Here is a 21,089-nt window from a genome sequence, read left to right as displayed (position 1 = left end):
ATTTCTCCTTGCAAATACGTGTATTTTACATGTATCAGACTTTGAACCCATGGACCATTAAATTACAAATGTAAAATGTTTGGTGCCGAGTACGTGTTCAATGAATGGCACTTTCCACTGTAACACCTATTTTCTGTCACTGTCACTGTCACTCAGCCTGTAATGCCTTATTTTGTGCCTTTTGAGTCGACTGTTTCATCTTTCCAGTGACACAGCACAATTCTAGACGACTTTATTCTTCATGCCTTAACTTCTTCTGCCCTCCCCCAAGTTCAAAGTGCTTTGCTGGAAATAAAGAGTTCTTATTGGATAAGTGAAAGAATATCCTTACATCTCACTCCTAGAGAAGTTTTAATCAACAAGGGACAATGGACTAGACTCTTACCCTAGATGACCATCCCTGTTTACTCTTTCATGGAAGGGTAGATCATGAGTTTCTTGACGGCAAAGCCCTTGTCGCGTGCCTTGGTTTTTTTTTTTTTTTTAAACCTATAGAGCTTATTACCGAGCTTGGCAGACTGACTAGATGTTCACTGAATGACTGAATAAATGACCCTCTGCATGAATAACTATAAGAAGAGGGATTTAAACACTTTCAACATCCCACAGACTTTCATTAGATGCGGCTGACCAAAAAGAAAATGGAGTTTAATTCCTTCCATCCTGGACGTTGATTTTAAATGAGGACTTCATTCTGATTGATTCTTTCAATGAGAATAAGAGTCAGAAAACTGAAAGCCAGGGGGAAGTCCAAGAGAAAAGACTGTGAAAATAAAAATCACCCTTCTTCTTTGGTTGGTTGGCCAATCGCAGGACAGCCGAAGCAAAGCAAAGAAATTGGGAAGTAAGAAGAAAGTTTGAACCAAAGATATTCAGATTACAGAATTTTAGAAAGCCTCGGTGATGTCGTTTAAGTCTTATTCTTCAGACAGGGAATTCTAGGTTTCTGTGACTTGTGCTAAGTAAGAGGCTGCACGTTTCCAGATGCTTATTAAAACGAAGAATGAAAGTATAATCACCAAGTACTACTAACCTGAGTCTGTCTGTTACCTTCCCTGACAGCCAGAGAGCAAGAGTGGACGCATCATTAATGTTGGAATGAACCTGCGCACACGCTAAAATGACTGAAAGCTGAAGTCTAGACGTATTAGCATCCTAGAGACATGCAGACGCTCCTCCCAGCCTAGTCTGTCTGTATCCCCCTTCACATCCTGTAGGAGGCAGAACAAAGCTGACTCCATATTGGATCTGTTCCTTTAGCTCTAACCCTGTGCCCTGTTGCCTGGGCTCAGTCATGCTGGTTCTGCACCTTTTGCAAAAGAATGTCGTTTAGAGCCTGAAATACGCAGGACAGCCCATTCTCAAGGCTCTGACCTTTAAGGGTAGAACACATTTCCATTCATACAGAGATAAAAAGTTGCAGAACAGAAAATAAGACTTGTCTTGTTGGAGGTTTACAGGGACGCTATGACCTTCCCTACGTGGACGGCTGCAAGAACAAAGGATTCCGACACCAAGACGTTTGCAACACCCAACCACACCTCTTCCCCTTCTTGGTATAAGAGGCTGAATTCTGACTTGGGGAAGATGGTTCTCTAGGACATTAGTTCCCCATCTTCTTGGTCTGAATAAAGTCATCATTCCTTGCCCCAACACCTCGTCTCCCGATTTATTGGCCTATCTAGCGGCGAGCAGAGTGAGTTTGGACTTGGTGACAATCCTACTCCTTGCTCTTTCTCCAATGAGAGAGAAAGAGACTTAACGCAGGCAGAAAGCCTTGTGAGAACAGGTGACATGGGGGATGCTATAAAATCACAGTCACTTGTGGGAAGAAAAATATACAGTGATGAGAAAGGCAGATTTGAACATTTTTCTTTAGGACTGATTTCAGAGTTTAAAGCTACCTTAGCAATTAAAATAGAGAAACTGTTGTCTACTTACCCATTCTGTATGGCAGCTGTGGGGTCATAGGTCAGAGCCATGCCAGCCTGTACATGGGGGGGAAAGGGGAGAAAGTGGATCTTAACATTTTTATTGCAGTGCCCAAACCATTCAGTACACACAGACTTTTATCTTTACTTTCTACATTTCCAGTTTACTTTTTCCTATATGTTTCTCCTCCCTGACTGCCAAGACTAGCGATTTTAGCACCCCCACACCAGAACCCACCAGTGAGTTAGGGAGTTTGTATCATATATCTGGACAAACCAAAGAACAATGTGGCTTGGACGATTTCCATTTCTACTTCATAAACCACCCAGTGTCTAACCTGAGATCCTTACAATTTCCCACTATTGTCAGGAGCATCAGCTGTATGTTCAACTATGTTACGGCATGAAAAAGAAAAGGGAAGAATGAATCCTGTGGTCAGAATGAAAATAAAAGCTACTTAAAAATGCATTCGACCTTTTAGAAGAAACTGTTAAGAAATATTTATTTTAAGATAGATCGTGTGTCTCGGGGGCATGTCGGTAATGAGTCACAGACTGCTTGTCCAATATATCGCTAGTACCTCTCCCACTAAGGGTGCAGAAAGGGAAGGTCATTTACACGTGATGGAAATTCCAGGCCTTGTGGTTTTGCTCTGTTTCTAAGAATAAGACCACCGCTGGCAGTAGTTGCAGAAAAGACTATGAACTTGACGACTGCTGGTTCGCAGTCTAGCTCCATCCTTCATACACACCATCACAGCTGATCCTCCCAAGGACCCCAGCAAGTAGGCAGGAGAAACAGCTTCTCCTCCTTTTTATAGACTAAGACCCTGATGCTTGGAGAGGTCACCTGACTTGCTCAAGGTCACCCAAGTCTCCTGATATGGGTGCCCCTCCCCAGCCTGCTCTGACATTGACTAGGATTTATTACCTCCAGCGAGTGGAGAACCTCCTCGCGGCCACATGGGCGTACCTCCCTTTGTTTTCCAGGCCTGTCAGCCTGATTATTGCTCGTGAGCAGAACCAGAAAGAGAATGAAACTTCAAGCTGACTAGGTTGTCTTTTTTTTCCCCTTTTTTGATGCTTAAAAGTACATTAGTCCCATGTCAATTTCCTGGCTTGAGTGTGCCCTATTATTATGTAAGATGTAACCACTGGGAGAGATGGGCTGTAGGGTAAACAGGACCTCCCTCTACATGTCTTTTGCAATTTCCTGTGAACACAATTATTTCAAAATAATAGGTAAGAAAAAAAATTCGCTTTGAGGACTTTAGCAGAGGATAAGAGAAAATGTAAAAGCTTGAAAGAAAAGAATAAGGAGCTTTTGTGTCTGAGTTTTTTCCAGTGTGGGTGAAGGTGGTTTTCCTGCTGACCTCATTTAATCTCCCAAATCTAGCACATGACTGAAAATTCTCAGGCTTTCTAAGATAGGGCCTAAAGTCCGGCATGGCCTGTGACATTCAAGCTTACATGTATTGTTTTCCCTAAGCAGCATTTTAAATTAAGACTGGCATGAGGAACAAAGATGTAGAGTCATACATAGATGGAACTTGCATCCCGGGTGCACAGATACATTCAAACGAAGTTTGCAAACAAAATTGAGATAGAGATGCACTGAGAACACACGCTTCCTGACGACTGCATGTCACGCATGTTAAAGAAACACTCAATTGATCATGTGAAAAGTGGGGAGCCTGGAAAATGAGAGGAGAATAAAAGAGCAGAAATGAACATAGATTTCGTTCCCTTAGGAGAAGCGAAAGTAGTGATGTCAAAGCCCATAGATTCTAAGTCTAAATTCTTCCCAGGATGGGGCCTCCGCCAGGTGACAGGTGGGACGTTGGCTCGAGGCAGAAGATTCCCTAGAGGGATCTGTCTGAGGTGCAGCTGCAATTTGTGGTTCTGTGTCCTGGAGAGGGCAGCTGGAAAAGCTGTCTATTTGGGATGAGATTTCCCTCTTAGAAACACTAAGCTGCTCTCCCCTAATGTATCCAAGATGTCAGACCAAAGACAGAATGAAAAACAAAATGGGCTTTGTACTCAATAAAGATATTGTTGGTTAATAAAAGATTTAAGATAATCATCAGGTCTTCAGCCTCCTGATCGCCCCCAGTTGTTTAAAACCCCAGGGGACGTGTAGGAAGCCACATTTACTTCTTTCCCTTGAACATAGTTTCCAATAGTGTTCAGAGACCAATGCTAGCTGACCTTTCTTGAATTATACATTGTCTTGCACATTCTCTTTTTATGCTATTTTATTTGTTCTGGCAACATTAGGTAAAGATTTATTTTCTTTTGTAGTAGGGGAGAACAAAGCCGACTCCATGTTAGATCTTTCCCTTTGGCGCTAACCCTGTGCTCTGTTGCCTGGGCTCAGTCACGCTGGTTTGCGGTTTTTGCAAAAGAATGTCACCTAGAGCCTGAAATATACAGGGCAGCCCATTCTCAAGGCTCTGACCTTGAAGGGTGTAACACATCTGCATTCATATAGAGATAAACAGTTGCAGAATAGAAAATAAGACTTGTCTTGTTGGAGGTTTACAGGGATACCATAACCTGAGCTACGTCGACAGCTGCAAGCACAAAGGATTCCGACACCAAGAAGTTTGCCCACACCCCCTCCCCTTTTTAGTATAAAAGGAGCCTGACTTCTGACTTGGGGAAGATGGTTCTCGACGACATTAGTCCCCCATCTTCTCGGTCTGCTGGCTTTCCAAATAAAGTCATTATTCCTTGCCCCAACACCTTGTCTCCTGATTTACTGGCCCGTCATGTATAACGAGTAACGAGTTTGGACTCGGTAACACTTTCATTTTGGACTTGAATTCCTCCTGAATTACAGTTAGCCTATCAGGTCTAGCTAGGAATACAGTAATTATCAAAACACTCTCTCTCTCTGTTGAACAGTATTTGACAAACAGAAAGCCTACCTGGGCCCCTTCTGCCATCTTAAACCTCCATCCATCTGTCAGAAGATGGAAAAGAACTAAATAGACGGCAAGATAATGTAGCGGAAAGAATATATGTTTCGGACCTGGGTTCAAAGGCTTAACTCTGTTACTTTGTAGCACTGTGACTTTGGGCAAGTTACTGAACCTCTTTGAGCCTGTTTCCTTACTATTACATGGTATAGTAATACCTACTTCATATGATGGTTGTGCAATTTAAAAGATAACAGCATTTGTGAAGTGCCCAGCACAGTGCCTGGAGGCAGGACACGTAGGTAAATACTGTAACACAAAGAAAACATGGTGAGTGCCACGTGAGGGGTCTGGATGTGGTATAGAGGGGAGTGGCTGGGGGTGATCCATGAAGGCACGTGGAGGACATACAGTTGAGCGGAGCCTGGAAGATAATTAAGATTTCCCCAGATGGAGGTGAGAGGCGGAGGGCAGCTCAGGCAAAAGGAATAGTATGGAAAAAGGTGAATCCATCAGAAGGGCCAGGTGGGCGATCCACTTGCTGTAGGAGAGTGGCCAGAGCAGAGGGAGTAAGACTCAGAGGGAAAGGAGGGAGGGTCTTGATTGCCTGGCTTCTCCTGAGAAGCCACTGATCATTTTTCCAGCAAGGAACTTATACAGCCAAGGAGGGGCTGGACAACCAGAAACAGCATGAGCCTTCTGGAAAACAGAGGGTAAATCCACAGTGATGGGTGACTGGGGTAGGCGCCTGGGGACAGGGAGGTGGAGAGAAACCAAGGTGAGGATGAATCCAAGTTTCATCTGCTTGACGACTTTGCAGGAGACAAGCAGAGATGGTGTCAGGCCATTTGTGTGTTGGACAGCGTGGGTGACAAAGCCAGGCATGGGTTAAAACAAAGGGTTGTTTTCACTCAACCCCCTGGCTGAATATCACAGCATAAAAACCAACACTAGGCTGCACCTGGTTTTCATTTCATGTGTAACGGATTCCTGAGTTATATATTCTAATATGGTCTTAATACAGATTTTGCATTCAATTTCCTTTTGTTCCTTTCCACAAGGTAAAGAAAGAAAATCGATTTTGCTGCTCTGTCTAGCCACCTTTATACTAAGGGGAACCGTGAAATTGTCATTATGTAATTACTAAATTTTATGGCTTGTTCACACACTTCAGAGTCACACAAAAAGTAAAATAAAAACGAAAATGTCACACTGCGTTAAGTATAAAAAGGGACGGTTAATCCCATCAGTCTTTTGAACGGGTTTATTAAATTCACAAGTTATTTTCCATTTTCAAGTTCACATTAATTGTGGAATAAAGGCATTTATGATTTATTGAAAACAAAAAGGGGACCTTTTTGTCATTTTCCAGCAGCAGCTGAGTTTTGCTTTAATATTTCAGCCATAATAGGGTTATTCCCAGTCCTTCCAGACAGAATCTACACTGTAAGAGCTAAATAGACACTTTATAAAATGGTTTATTGGAGTAATTGGGGCATCACAATTATTTTCAATAAACATAGAGGATTCTTTGAGAGACATCAGTTTGACTTGGGAACTAGATATTTGATATTCATTACTTTAAAGGAAGAAGGAATAATGATGGGCATACTGCTTAAAATGTACTCACTAGGGCATTACCACTTCAGAAGTACTTTCTGAGTTTTGCAAACAATTGGACACAATTCTATCAATTGCTCCCAACATTTCAGGGGCTTTGTTAGAGCTAGTGATCCTCAGATCAGACCATACTTAATCAGAAGGATGTGGACTGTTGACTGAGCAAACAGTTTATAAGCTGGATGCTTTAGTCCGAGATGAGTCAACTGAAGGCAAGGGGCCACATGTTGACTTGTCTCTTGATGCTAAGAATGTCTTAAAGCATGTGCTTTGTAGCGACACTGGCAACAGCCAGTGACAGCCAAATGCCTTCAAGAAACTCAACAAAGTAGTCTGTTGAGAGGGTTCCCAGCAAATGGTGGCTGTAGGAAAGCGTCTTCTTTCTAGATTTTCTGGAGCACGTTGGCTATTCCACAGCCATCTGTGTGCCTTTTAGCATCAACAATTCCCATATCATTGGGACCCAGTTGGGTTCCTAAAAAGCCCAAATAGCCTTTCACATGCAAACAGGTGAGTAAGTAAGAATGATACAAATGGTAGTAGAAATAATCCAATGTATTAGGCTAATGACTTTTTCTTGCTAAGGAAGATATGTGACTCTTTACATTGGATCAAATGTTTAATGATCTTAACGAAATAATTACAAGCCTACTGGTCCCTCATAGACGCATTAAATTACTGAAAATGGGATCAGAGCTTTTTCAAGATTCCTTAGCAAGTTTTACACATGTTGGTTGAGTAAAGTAAGAACTATCGTCTTTAGGTCCATAACAATTGGTAATAGACTGTAACACAACTTTTCAAAAATAAAAATAATTGGCTCATACGTTCGTATGGTTACTTCCGATATCCAAGCACGTTGTTTTTTACATCAATGGGAGAGGCATAAACTTAACCAAGACACTGGATCCCGCTCAGTGACGGTAATCATAAGCCAAGATACAACTGATTCTTGTTATTTGTAGTCATTATACTCTATGAAGTCACCACGAACACTGAATTAGTGAATACTGAACTCCTCCATTGCTCCTGGAGGAAATACAGGGTTAGGTTCCTCAAAGAGTCTGGTCACAACATTTTCACCAACTGATCAACACATAACCTAGTTTTACATGTGTTTCTGTCTAATGACATCATATTTAATATATATTGTTGATTCATTAACACTGAACTCACAGCCAAGCGTGCTATAAATCACACCTGAACGAATTTTATCTCCACTTTCCCATATTTTCTCCATAATGCACATCATAGATTTATTTTTTTAACCTGCCTCAACAGAGAAGACAAGTAACATTAGCCTCAATCTGTGCTATTGTCTCAAACTCCCCAAAATCAGAATCTGAATTCTCATTTTTAAATTTTATCTATGACAACAGTGATCTAAAGGTTTACCATTATTTTATATAACGAAACATACACACAAAAACCAACACCCAAAATGGGTCTCCTTATAAAGTTGGAATGCCAAGGGGCTACTCGATAAATGAAAAACAAAACTACCCATCAGAAAGGGACTTTCAGGGAAGATGCATGTCTCAGTCTTAACACTGGATGATGGAAGGAGACAAAAAAACTTTCCGCTAAGAATCTGACCCACAGCACTTTCTTTGGTTGGAGCTTCAGTTCACGCAATCTGTGTATTCAAAGACCTAAAGCAATGAATGTGTGTAGGTAGCACCCCCAGGATACTAAAAGGAACAAATGCAAATGGTCTTGGAATAATTCTATTGCTTGTAAGAGGAGGGTCAATTTCAGAAGTGTTAAAAACGTGGAAAAACAACAACTAAAAGGTGTGTCTTAAAAACAATGAAGTACAGAGAAGTTACTGGTTTATAAGAAAATTAAATATTGCTTACAAAGTATTAATTTGTGTACTGTCATGCCTTACACACCAGGCTAATCTAATTTACTCTAGCAAGTACAATGCAAAGGGAAATAGAAGAAAAAGTATATAATGATGGACACACAATGTTATCCAACAGGCAATAGACTTGGTGTGTCTACTTCTAAGACCACAATCATGGTGTAAAAATGGCCATGCTCATCCCCAAACCAAGATATCTGATGAGCATACTTTTAGTTCAGACCATTTCTTTTCCTGATGTCTTTCCTCTGAAAGTATCTACATACTTGGAATATGAGTTTACTGTCACCTATTTATTAAGGCACCTTGATTTTAATATTCAACAAGAAAATCCATAGCTCTTAAAAAAGCAACTTTTGAAAACAAAGCTTAGGAATCTATCTTTAAAACCCACATTTAAATTGCAAGGTGCTCTGGGTCCTCAACTCGACCTCTCAATGCTTCCATGACTATGATACACATGGTCTTTGTCGTGCTCTGAACTCAAAGCCCCAGATTCTGTATAAGGAGCAGGGCGACAGCTCTAAGTCTACTTTTTTTTTTTTTTTTATGTTTTTTGGTTTGGTCTCTAATGTAGACTCAGGTAAGGGGTCTTGCTGCAAATGGCATCTACTTTGTAAATGTAACATATACAGGAACTGAAGTTTCAGTCATTGGTGCTAAGTCAGCTAATTAAATATGGAGGCTTTGGGGTTATGGTCTATGATCCAGTAATCCGTCTAATCAGTGAACACTTGACTCAACTAAATTTTAAAAGATCAAATGAGTCTTTCTAGACCCATGGATGATTGGCTTGAGACCAATGTGAAAATGAGAGCTATCAGAAAGAGTGGGGGCTGCTCGTTGAGCACAAACTGACCACTACAAACTCACAGGCCGTAACATTTTGAACCTCTTCCATTTTGAACATACCATAAACTCCTTTCTAAAATTGGTATCTTAAAACCCTTGCTTTTTTTTTTTTATTAGCTTCAAGTGCCCAACAGCAATTCTCTTTTTCCTGTCTTAAGGTAATGAGTTATAGATTATACACTACTTGAACATAATGACACACTATAAGATGGATTTTGAGATCAGCATGGAAATACTCAAAACAGATCACAGCCCCAGAAACCGAAAAATGGCTAAAGCTTTTACTGAGAAAAAAAATCCCAGCCTCTTTTCTCTCCTTGCAACTGTAGTCTCAGTGTCGAAACTGTAACGTGCTAGACCAAGGAAGATGCCTCTTAAATGATAAACAGATGAAGTAGCTGCTTTGAACAGAAATACTAAATAAAGCTCTTCTGCTGAAATCATGGCCTTGGTACCAAATGACATCTATTCAAGTCATTCAAACAACCCCATTCCATTTCACAAAGAATAAAAAGACCTCTGAGAAGCCCAGGCACCTTTTCCTTGTCTTCCTACAACAAAAAAATAACCAAAGAGAATCCATTCCCAAATGGTACTGGAGCCACGAGCTTGCTTTTCTACTGCTGTGTGTTCAGAGAGTAAGTGGATAATGAACTGTTAAATGCTCTTCTCCTTGTTGTGAAAAGTAAAGCCCTGTGCACATTAGCTTTTCTTTCTCCATCATGCCCAACAGAAAAATGTCACATTTCATATTGATGCATACATACATAAAGAGCAGATCAACACGTTCATGAACACGTGGACGTACTCATCAGTACACAGGCATGCAAGTACAGGATCTCAGTGGTAGGGTGAAAGAAATCTAAATTTGTCTGTGCTTTCTTCCAAACACGAACATTGAACTCTCACTATTGATTTCACTGGAAATGCTTTCTGAAGTATTTCACACCCTTATTTGATAACTATTGCACAATTATGGATCAATTCATCGTGGATAAGCTCTTAAAGTGAGTGTCTGCCGGGTTCAAGTGTGGTTAAAGACAGAAGACTCACTGTAATTCAGAACTGAGGTCCATGCTCAAGTCCTCTACTCCTCCTGAAATAATTTTATATTTAGCACAGCAGTTTGGACCTGCTCATTTGCCTTCTTTGAAGCTAGTTGGTTTTCTACAGGTTCTGATCTCCTCAAGGCCCCGTATGTCTGTCTTGCCACCCTTCTGAGGGATGTCTGAGGCCAGATTTCTGAGCAAAGGTCAGTCAGGACTCACCTCTCCTTCCCTGGGCCAAGGCCTTCCATTCTGGGTGTATTTACTTTGATTCTGTCGCTTCTTTTGTCCTCCATCAGCGAATTTGCACAGTAAAGGCTCACTAGGGGCTGGGAAGATAAGAAACCAATTTTACATTAGCAAATTCCCTTGCAAAAATAAGTGATTATGTGAGTCACAGTAGTGCTTTGTAATGCGTATCTTTTGAAGTCCTCTTGCTTCTGGAGAGATATTTGGCTTGCCTTTAAGTTTCAGTTCTTTTGGAGGCTGTTCTAACTAACTGGGCTTCAAAAAAGTACTGGCAGACCATAAAAGAATATAACAAATATGGTTGAAAAAATAACCAGTGGAAGCCGAATGGGAACTTGCCTTAAAAGTAAAGAGACAAGAATCGACCCCTTCCAATTATGTTAGTGCTAAAAACAAGACAACAGGCCCAAAATGGAGTCACTTATGCTAAGCCCCGTGTCACCAAATCGAGACTTAATTACAGTTTCAGCCTCTCTGAGAACTGGAATCTGAAAACAGTCAATCAGGAATTACCTGGTCAGCACCGGAGAGGTAATCTGCCAACGGACCCCTGCCATCCCCTAAAGGACAGGGACTGTGTCACACCCAATCCAATTTTTGCTGTACTCTGCCTTCCTGTCCCACTCCCTTCTGCCTATAAAAGGTGTTCATTTTGTACAGCTCCTGGGAGCTCCTTTCTCCCTGCTGGATGGGATGCTGTCTGATTCCTGATCTCCACACATGATGCTAATTCTTTACCCCTCCCTGTATCTTTGCTTTTGCCATTTAGCTTTGTGGAACCCTCTCGCTCGGACTCTTGGTCTGACCCCAAGTGAATTCCTTTGGCCAGTGGGAAATTAGCAAATAAGACAGAAGGAGAAGCTCGGAATGTTTTTAAGCATGGGAGCTTGTTTTTTTTTTTTTTTTTGCTTCTCTGTATGGCTACACAAAGATGTCCAATCCAGGCTGCTGGAAGGTGAGATACAAACATAGATGAGTTGTCCCAACCATCCCAGCAAATCTCAAACTAGATCATCCAATGGCAAGCCATCACCCTGACACGTGAGTGCACTCCTCTAAGATCAGCAGAGATACACAGATAACACGCAGTGGACCCCAGAAACATATGTAAGCCTAGGTGACATCAGTCAGAGCCATCCCACAAATGTGTGAACTAAATAAATCCTTACTGTTTCATGCCACTAAGATTTTATAATTGTTATGCAGCTTTATCATCTTAACAGATAGCTGGTACCATTTTCCCCGATACCCATTCCTCCCAGCTAGCTTGCTTGCATTTGCTAATCCAGATGAAACAAAAAAAATGATGGAATTCATGAGATTTCCGATTGTCTTCAAGATCAATAGTGGATAAAGAAAGCAGGCAAACAAGTATCTATGAATTCATATTTTAAAATCATTTGGCTTTAGGTGGCTGTACAATTTTACTCAGTCCTTTTAGTTTACTCTCTATTAGCAGATTTCTATTAATCAGTGTTGGAGGAAATGGCTCAAATGGACAGAGGGTTGCAACTGGCCAAGAGAAATGACAAATAAAATATCTCTCCTGCCCTACAAGGGCAGCATGTAGCAATATGGAACACTTTCTGCACACAATTCTGCACACGGAGAGCACTCAATGAAGATCACTGCCTTGCTGGGCACAAGTGGCTGTCAACTGTCCGCTTTCATGAGCCTCTGACTTGGGTGACTCCGATGAAACGATAAAATCACACAAGGGAAAGGCTGAATCATGAAATGTCCGAAGACAGTTGCTCCCATCACATTAGAAGTAGTCTAAATTCTTTTTCCAAATGAAAAACTGAAAGGGTGAATGCAATCACTGGACTAAATTTTAGAATCACTAAAATTCTACATGTAGAATAATTTCCTGCAAGACTTAAAAAAAATATATCTATACATATATACATATAATCCTTCCTCTATAGGACTGATTATATGTGAAATGGAGCTGGACCCTGTGGGGCCCTCAGGTACAAGTCCTTCCTGTGTCCCCTGTTCCTTGTTAGTAGGAGATAAGCTTCATTCTGCCTCCTTGACCTTCCCTGAGTCCCAAAGGGCAAACTCAAACAGTTGCTAACCAGGAAAGGGAGAGGATGCAGAAACAAGGGAGGAGGAGTCAGGAAACAATAGTGCAGCCTTGGGGTGGGGTCCTGGTTCCTCCTCAAGGAACAGACATAACAATACCTTTGAGTTCTTCTGCAGGGACTAAGCCCCCTGCCCTCCTGCCCCCAGGGGGAGGGTGGTAACTTCAGACTGAGCACAAGATTCTTGGAGCAATGCCCTGTTACCTCCCCTCCAACCAATAAGAAGAAAGCCATGCACCCTGCAGCCCTCCCCACAAATTAAAAACTTCTCACTGAAAACCATTGGGAAGTTCAAGAGTTTCTGAGCACAAGCCAGCCACCCAGCCTCCTTGCTTGGCCCAGCAATAAACCTTTCTCTCCTCCAAACTCCAACGTTTCCATTTGTTTGGTCTCACTGGGCATCAGGCACCCCAACTTGTGTTCAGTAACATGTGTATGTACGATACTATATGTATAAAATATATTATAGGGTATTTTTCCTCTTGCCATTTTAAAGATTCAAGGTCCATCCATCCCTTCAAGTGGGATGGTCATGCTAACATGTGAATTTATCACTGACAATATGACAAATTTCTCACAGAAAGCTAACAAATCTAGAAATAACTTAAATTTTCTATCGGTGGAGGATTGTCAAGTTTCCCTTGAAGTTTATGCTTCTTTGGACGATGACTTTCATGAGTTTGACGTGTCTGAAGCAGGATCCTCTGTGTTATCTCCTAAAACAGCTCCTTCTTGGGTTCCTAGCATCCTGGTTCTAATGATCTAGACTATAGCAATGTCTTCTCTTTAGTTCATTCATGTCCCTGTAGGTGTTAACACATGCTTTGGGTGCAGTTAACAGTTAGGGGTAGCAGTCTGCTTCCTGGGTGTGAGGTCTGGCTCCCTGACCTACTAGCTACAAGACACTGGGCACTTTTTTTAAAAAAAACATTTCTCTGATTCATTTTTCTGATGTATAAGGTGGGAGTAATAATGTTACCTACCTCAGAGAGCTACTGTGAGGATTAAATGAATTCATACACAGAAAAGGCTTAAAGGCGTGCATGGCACATAAATAAATATTAAATCCACATTCGCCACAACCATCATCACCACCTAGCTTTTCCATTAGCTAAAAACCTGGTCATCTGTCAGAGCCCAGACTGCTTACTTAACTGACTTAATCTTTATCAGCTCTGTCACATTCAACTCCATGGTGGTTTGGCCACACCACTTAAGACTGACAGTGATCTAAGAAGGATGAGAAGGAGATCTGCTCATGGAGACAATCGTGTTTCCAAAATGCCTCTTGTTGACTTCATCTTGCCATGGGACCATCTGGCCACTACAGCCCCAGTCCTTCTCCTGAGTCATCACAAAACTCGGCTTCCAATAGCCCCTGAGTTTAATGTAAGTCACATTACTCGTATGCAAATTAACATACAATTTCTTACTCTGAGAGCTCCCTCTCTCTTTTTCTTTCTTTTTAAAATAATTCCTTTTATTTATTCATTTATTTATTTTGGTCAATCAATTGCAAGAGACCTATTGGCATTTAAATCCATCAAAGCTGTATTTTACTACCAGGAAAAGTACCGTGCCATCAACACAGCAATAGATTTCACTGGAGTTTCCTTTCTCGGGTCCTAGTCCTATATTAAAATGCTAAATAGTAACTGTTCTCTTAGAGCTAAGTCTGAGAAATCTTTCTTTGTTGAAAGAGATATTCTTTGCCTTTAGTGTTCTCCCTAAAACAATCACATACCTCTAATTGCATATCTAAAAAGACAGGGTTTTCTCAATTCCCTTGTTTAATATATGTAAGATACACACACACACACACACACACACACACACACACACACACACACACACTATATACACACTATATATATTTATACATACCATAGATTCATTTGAACAAAGGAACTGATATGTATGTGTACATTGAGGGTAGTGGGATATACCACCCCAAAATATGTCTCTTTGTCATAAGGATTATTTTAGACTGATTATTCTTAAGAAACAGCAGACAGAGAGTTCTGAAAACCTAGTAGAAGTTGCCCCTTTGTAAAAGACATTTACATTTATCAGAGGAATCTCCATTTCTAAGGGTGTCTCCTGCTTGGTACCTGGAAGAAAAAGATGACTAAATCTCTAGAAACTCACAGCATTTGAACAAGGCAAGGAATTAGATCTACATGACAAACTGTTGTGCTTTGCCTGCTAAACTCCCATCACTGGCTTCCCTCCCCTACTGACATCTTCCTTTATCTTTGGAGATGTTATTTAAGGTGATGACTTGAACCATTTCAAGGAGCTGCTCAGTTTTCCTGGGTATCTGCCATGTATTCAGGATGTGTATGTGTTATTAAACTTCTGTTTTGTTTTGTTTTGTTTTGTTTTCTCCTGTTAATCTGTCTTTTAATGCAGGGGTTTTCTCAGCCAAGACCTAGAAGAGTAGAGGGAAAATTACTTTTCCTCCCCTACTATATATACCTCTGTGTTTGTGTGTGTGTAATTAAAAGCCTTTTTGTGAAATCTTGGAGGCATGGAATTGAGGAGCAGCATTGGCAGGAAAAGAAAAGACTGAACAAATTATTAACCTTAGGATTTCTTTTACCCACTGGCACAAAAAATTTCTGCAGAAGCATCCTAGAAACAAATATTACCAGATAACAATAGTCTACCTTGCCAAGGATCAAACAGAGATAAACTATGATTCTGGATTTTAAACCTGTCTTGAAGTTTACCCTTATTGAAAAGAGAACTTTCAAAAACTTAATTTTAACACTAAGGGAAATTTAAAAAGTCATGGAGTGAGACTTTTTTAACTGTCAACTGAGATGTCTTTGCAGATTGCATTTTGCAGTATCTCAAAGGTTTGGTATTAGGTCTTCATAAACTGCTATACTGTGAATGTTGACAATAACCTCTGTGTCTTTATGGATATCACTAACTTGAAATGTTTGCTGTTACTTTAATAATTTGGAGATAATTATGATGGGGAAGAAGACAGGACCATGATGTTTTACTAAATGAATGAAAAAAATAAAACCCCAGAAACAAATGTTCAAATGTGTCCTTAAAATAAGATGGATACCAGTAATAGTACCCTTGAATTGCAGGTGGGTAATTCAGATTGTTAGTTTTCCCAAGGAATATTTCATTGAGAGTGGAAAAGTATTAGGAAATGATGTCAATTAAGATTTACATGATCTTCTAGTTCTTATGTGCTTTCTAAACACCTGTAAGACACAATCCAAACTCTTCAATTAGAGGATATGAGTTTGTGATCCTTAATCTTACCTTTCAGCCATCTCCCCTCCCCCAGTGTTGACAGCTCCCTCCCATCTAAAGGCCCTTCCTCTTGCCTGAAATTTCCTTCCTCATTTCCCCCAGCCCCACCCGACCCCAACACACACCTTCCATCTGGCAAACTACTCATCAACCCTCAGAATGCAGCTCAAATGGCACATTCTTCTGGAAACTTCTCTCCCTACTCCATTTCAGAGTGAAATCACCTAGTGCTTACTTGGCAGACTTTTTCATATGTTGAATTCTGTTTCTATTTAAAGTCTTTTAACAACAGTGATTAATTTCCAGGCTTCAGGCGGGAACGTGATTACAGCAGAGGTCTGGGCGAAGTTGGTGTGTGCATGTGCGTGCGAAAACTGTCAACAGCACTTTGCACATAAGTATACCTCATATTTGACAGTAATGTTACTCAAAGTGAGGCCCACAGCCCAACAATGACGATGTTAGCACAGGGTCTAACAGCCTGTTACAAATGCAGAATCATGAGCCCTTTCCCAGACATACTGAATTAAAATCTGTTTCCGCACCAGATCTCCAGGGGATTCCTGGGCACACTCAAGTTTGAGAAGCACTGAGTTGATCAAGACTGACTCCTCAAGGAAGGAGGACTACATCTTAGATGTTGAATATGTATCCTCTGAATAATGAGATGGCTTCAGTAGCACAGAAATATTCATATTGTCTACCATTTCCTTACTGCCGCATTATGACACCAATTAATCTTGTTTAATTCCTTTTAACAGTAGTTAAAATAGAAGCTAAATGAAGAAAAGGCCTTTGTGGAAGTGAGGCGGAGTTATAAGCCATAGATTGTAATGTGCCAGAAGACATTATGGTCTATCATGTAAATGGGGAGTATTTAAAATATAATTATAACAGAGCATGGCAATAAAGTTGCATGGTAATTATGAAGGAGTAATTACAATTTGCTGGCTTAGTGGAGTATTTCTAGTCTTCTAAACTTTGTATTAAACATGAAACATCAGATGTATACAACTAATAAAATAATCTAACAGTTTGCAGGATTTGCTATCTTAAGCAAACATCAACACATATTTTGCTTTGCAAAATTAACGACAAACATTAAATATTGATTTTTATTTCAACTTAAAACACCTACACTTTTATGATTGAATAAAAACGTTTCTAATACTGTATCCTGCAGGTAGATGGTGACATACCTTTTAGCTAATAGGTATTAATCGCAGAATTCCTGCTGTCCCTGAGAGAACTTGAGCATTAAAATTTTTACTGTTCAGTTTATTATAAATTCTTGTAGTATTTCTATTGGATTTGTGGTGATGCTTTGAAAAATATCTCTTTCTTATCATAACTTACAGGTCTGGTGGTTTAAATATTAAATTTAAAATTTGCTCATCTCGGATTATAAATCTTACTTCAGGGAGAAAAATAGGGTGGGAGGAGCTAGGTAAAGAGAGTAAGCTAATGACAACAGAAGGCGTTTAATGGAGATGAGCTTAAAAAATCTGAGAGTGAAGAGATGAGATAAAAAATTTTAAAAAAAGAATTTTAAGAACTAAGTTAAAACACAATAAAAGTGTTAATCTACATACTATCTTTTCAAAAAGGTGTGAATATAAATTAGTTTCTAATTAAAAAGAACTATCACTGTGATATTCAGGGGGACGTCTACATTAAAAAAGCTGTTTGTGGGGAGGGTACAGCTCAGTGGGAGAGCACATGCTTAGCAGGTGCAAGGTCCCAGGTTCAATCCCCAGGACCTCCATTAAATAAATAAGTAAGTAAATAAATAAATAAATAAATACCTAATTATCTTCCTCCCCCATAATAAAAAATAGATAAAAATTAAAATGTGAAATTCTTAAAAGAACTGTCCAATTAAAAAAAAGCCGTTCATACTAATGAATTCAAAAACAGTACTAATAGAAGGCTGCTCATTTAACTTAGGAACATTTTAAACACATTTATCCATTAAAAAAAGAAAACTCAAATCTATTCAGTATATGCATATATATACTACCCTGGACTCTGAAAGTGACAAAGCGGTCACAGTCTAGAGGGGGAAAAATACAAGCAGAAGGAACACCCACATGGACTGCAATGGATGTCATAATAGAAATATGGATGGGTATTTGGGGAACATAGAAAGGATGTTAACCTCTAGCATTATAGCCACAAAACACCTTCTAGTTTACTAATCCAACTTTGACCCACACGACGGAGTTTTGGAACGCCAAGTTCACATGCATGGTTCCCCCTGTCCCAACTGCCAGATGGTGAATGAGCAGCGGAAGGACTTGTACCAACTGTGGCTAAAAACTAGGCTTCCATCAAATGTTTGCTAAATGCAAACACGAACAAACAAGATGGATACCATGTTAGGATTTATTTGCAATACCTCTTGAGCACCAGTAGAAAATGAACAGGATCAGAACTGTGAACAAAGAACTGAGTGGCTCAGCCGAGGTCATCAGCTGCTTCGGTCACCAACTGTGCACCTTGAGAGGAATTTGGGACACGCAGACTGGGGCATTCTGCAATTCGGGAAAAATGGGCCCCTTAAGGTGTACATCTTGGGAGAATTTTAATGAACCCAGATTCTTCCATCTTCCAATATACAGAAAGGCACTCCAGTTGCTAACTTGAGATGCGCATTCTTTGTGACTAGCAGTAATCTTTCACCAAGATGCATGCTTGGCTGTACGTATTCCCTAAGCACAAATCATACAGAAGCCGGGTCATCTCCTACCTCATCGGACCAGCTCCCTCAGAGCTACTGAGAGGCTGTCTCCCGGGCTATAGTTCTCATGTTAAGTCCCTAAATAAAACTTAAATTCCAACTCTTATGTCTTTGTTTTTCTTTACGTTGACACAATGATTAATTAGAACTTCCTACCCTTAAATACAGTTCTCCGGAGTCCTTAAGCTTTTTGCTGTCGTATACCACAGCAGGATCCCTCATTTCCTTCGTATGCAGAGAGAAGTGTCCTGTATTGATGTAGAATAAGGAATAATGATGCATACTTTATGGATCTAAGTGGGGTTCTGATGCTGTGTTAGAATCCATGTCCTTATTTTTTTTATTAGTACCTTTAAAATACTTGTAGTTATATCCAAGAAATTTTGAGATGAACTCTTCTGGTTTGTCTGCAAAATGTTACTTTCTCTCCCTATGCTATTTCATAATGATAAACTTCGCATGCCTATATATGTCTCTCTAGCTATAAATCTTGCTAGACGGAGAGCCAGCAAGTCCCAAATCTAGACCACAATTTACAGGGCAAACATTCTACTTGAAGGTTATAACACAGAATTATTATATTTGGGAGTCAGAAAGCCTTTTGCGTATGGCCAAGTGGGCTATTTGGTTACAGTTCCTTTCAAAGTCTAGCATCCTGTTTACCATTTAATTATGCTTTGAATACTGTTCTAAGTGAGGTGTTGTTATTTGGATAGTTTTTAGTTGTAATAAACTGTCATCCTGGAAGGCCTAAAGCCCCTGTCTGCCATCTGATCTTAAAATGTACTTAAAACAAACTCTTTGTCAAGAAGGAAAAGAAACGTTTAATGAATTGCCAGCTAATTTGGGGTAGCTGATGGAAACATTACACCCAGAACCATGTATTCTGGAACTTTTTTTTTTTTTTTGCTGGGGGAGATAATTAGGTTTATTTATTATTTATTTATGTATATGTGTATTTATACATATATATATATTTTTTTCTTTTTTAAGGAGGTACTGGAGATTGAACCCAGGACCTCATGCATGCTAAGCACACACTTCACCACTGAGCTATACCCTCCCTCCAGAACCATGTACTCTGAATTTCTAATCAAAAACTCTCTACAACTGCTTACTTTCTACCTTTCTTACCACTGGAGGTAACAGGAAAAGAGTTTTAGGCAGTTCTTGTGCTTGACTGCATAATTTGGGAATGGAGCCAAAAGACTGAATATTCACTAAGATACGATTACAGTGCTTCTCTGCCCACAAGATAGATTTGGAACTCAAAACCAAGCATCCAATGAGATCTCCCAAGATAATTTATACTGCCCCTCCAATAACAGTTTATTTTAACAGAATAAACAGATTGCACAGGTTGTATGTACAAATGTCACACACATGTGTAGCCCTGTCACTCAGGCTCAAATGAACAACGAAATGTAAGCCAAAATGGTGGAAACAAATAAAAAGTTATTAACACTTAGAGGGCGTGTCATTTGTATGCAAGTTCTCAATTTTATCTCTCAGTAATGCATCAGGGCTTGTATTTAGTTACAAATATAATTCTCTCCTAGAGAAACGGCCTCACAGAAGTGGAAGTGCGCCAGTGTGATGATAAAAGCAAAGAGCAGCTGTTTTGTCTAGAAAAACAGACAGAGAAGGAGCTTTTTTGGAGACATCATATTAGGACCTATGTAATTATTTCATCTCTTTAAGTATAAAACACCATCTTTCTCATTCGTAGTGATTCTCTGATAAGTCTTCCCATATAGGAAAGTTTATTTTTAGTTTTAAAAAATGTTAAAAATGATTAATTAGTTACTTAATTAACTTGGGGGGAGGTAATTAGGTTTGCTTATTTATTTACTTTTAGAGGAGATGCTGGGGATTGAACCCAGGACCTCGCACATGCCAAGCATGTGCTCTACCACTTGAGCTATACCCTTCCCCATCCCCTGGAGGGTTTATTTTTAGAAGAAAAAAAAAAAAAACGAGCCTCATAAGGGGAACGACATAACAGAGAAACTCTGCAGAGTTTCAAGCAGATGAGCCACAAAGTCTGTGTGGAAGTTTACCCGGGTTCGTTCTGTGGGGGACATGCGTGAGACATCACGGTGCTGAATGAAGACTCCAAGCACCTCAAGAAGCAGGAGTTGACTTCTCTACAAGTGACTGTCTTAAGTATCCAGCTACAGATCCAGGAGCCTCTTGCAGTTAGAAGACAAAACATCAAGGAAAATGTTTCTAAGCTAAAGAGGCTTAAAAATAAGAGAATCTTATTTACTGACCAAGATGGACCATATCTAGTTGTGTCTTCCTCCCCCTCCCTCGTATTTCCATGGGCTGTACTTGCCTCCAATAGAGCTCTTTGCATACCGTTCATCATCTTTAAAGATTACGGTACACTCTATGCCATCTGGCATTTTTTATTAGAAGGAGGCATAAAGAAGAAAAAATACACAGCTATAATCATACAGTGCAGATATACCTGTGGTATTAAAACCAAATAAAT

General features: G+C 40.0%; 1 protein-coding gene across 16 annotated transcripts in view; it reads right to left on the bottom strand.

The window, feature by feature from the left end:
* Positions 1-21,089, bottom strand: part of RBMS3 (RNA binding motif single stranded interacting protein 3) — a 921,458-nt gene that overhangs the window by 119,790 nt on the left and 780,579 nt on the right. For all 16 annotated transcript variants that reach the window (XM_031686913.2, XM_072940905.1, XM_072940906.1 and 13 more), the window contains 2 exons: positions 10,460-10,566; positions 1,942-1,988 (listed from right to left, as the gene is read on the bottom strand). In XM_031686913.2, coding sequence (XP_031542773.2) covers positions 1,942-1,988; positions 10,460-10,566 — 154 coding nt within the window. The remainder of the gene's footprint in view (positions 1-1,941; positions 1,989-10,459; positions 10,567-21,089) is intronic.

This window comes from Vicugna pacos, chromosome 17, assembly GCF_048564905.1.
Source record: "Vicugna pacos chromosome 17, VicPac4, whole genome shotgun sequence".
In the NCBI taxonomy this organism is placed as follows: Eukaryota; Metazoa; Chordata; class Mammalia; order Artiodactyla; family Camelidae; genus Vicugna; species Vicugna pacos.
The sequence above is the reverse complement of the archived record's forward strand: the minus strand, read 5'-3'. Positions and strand labels throughout refer to the sequence as shown.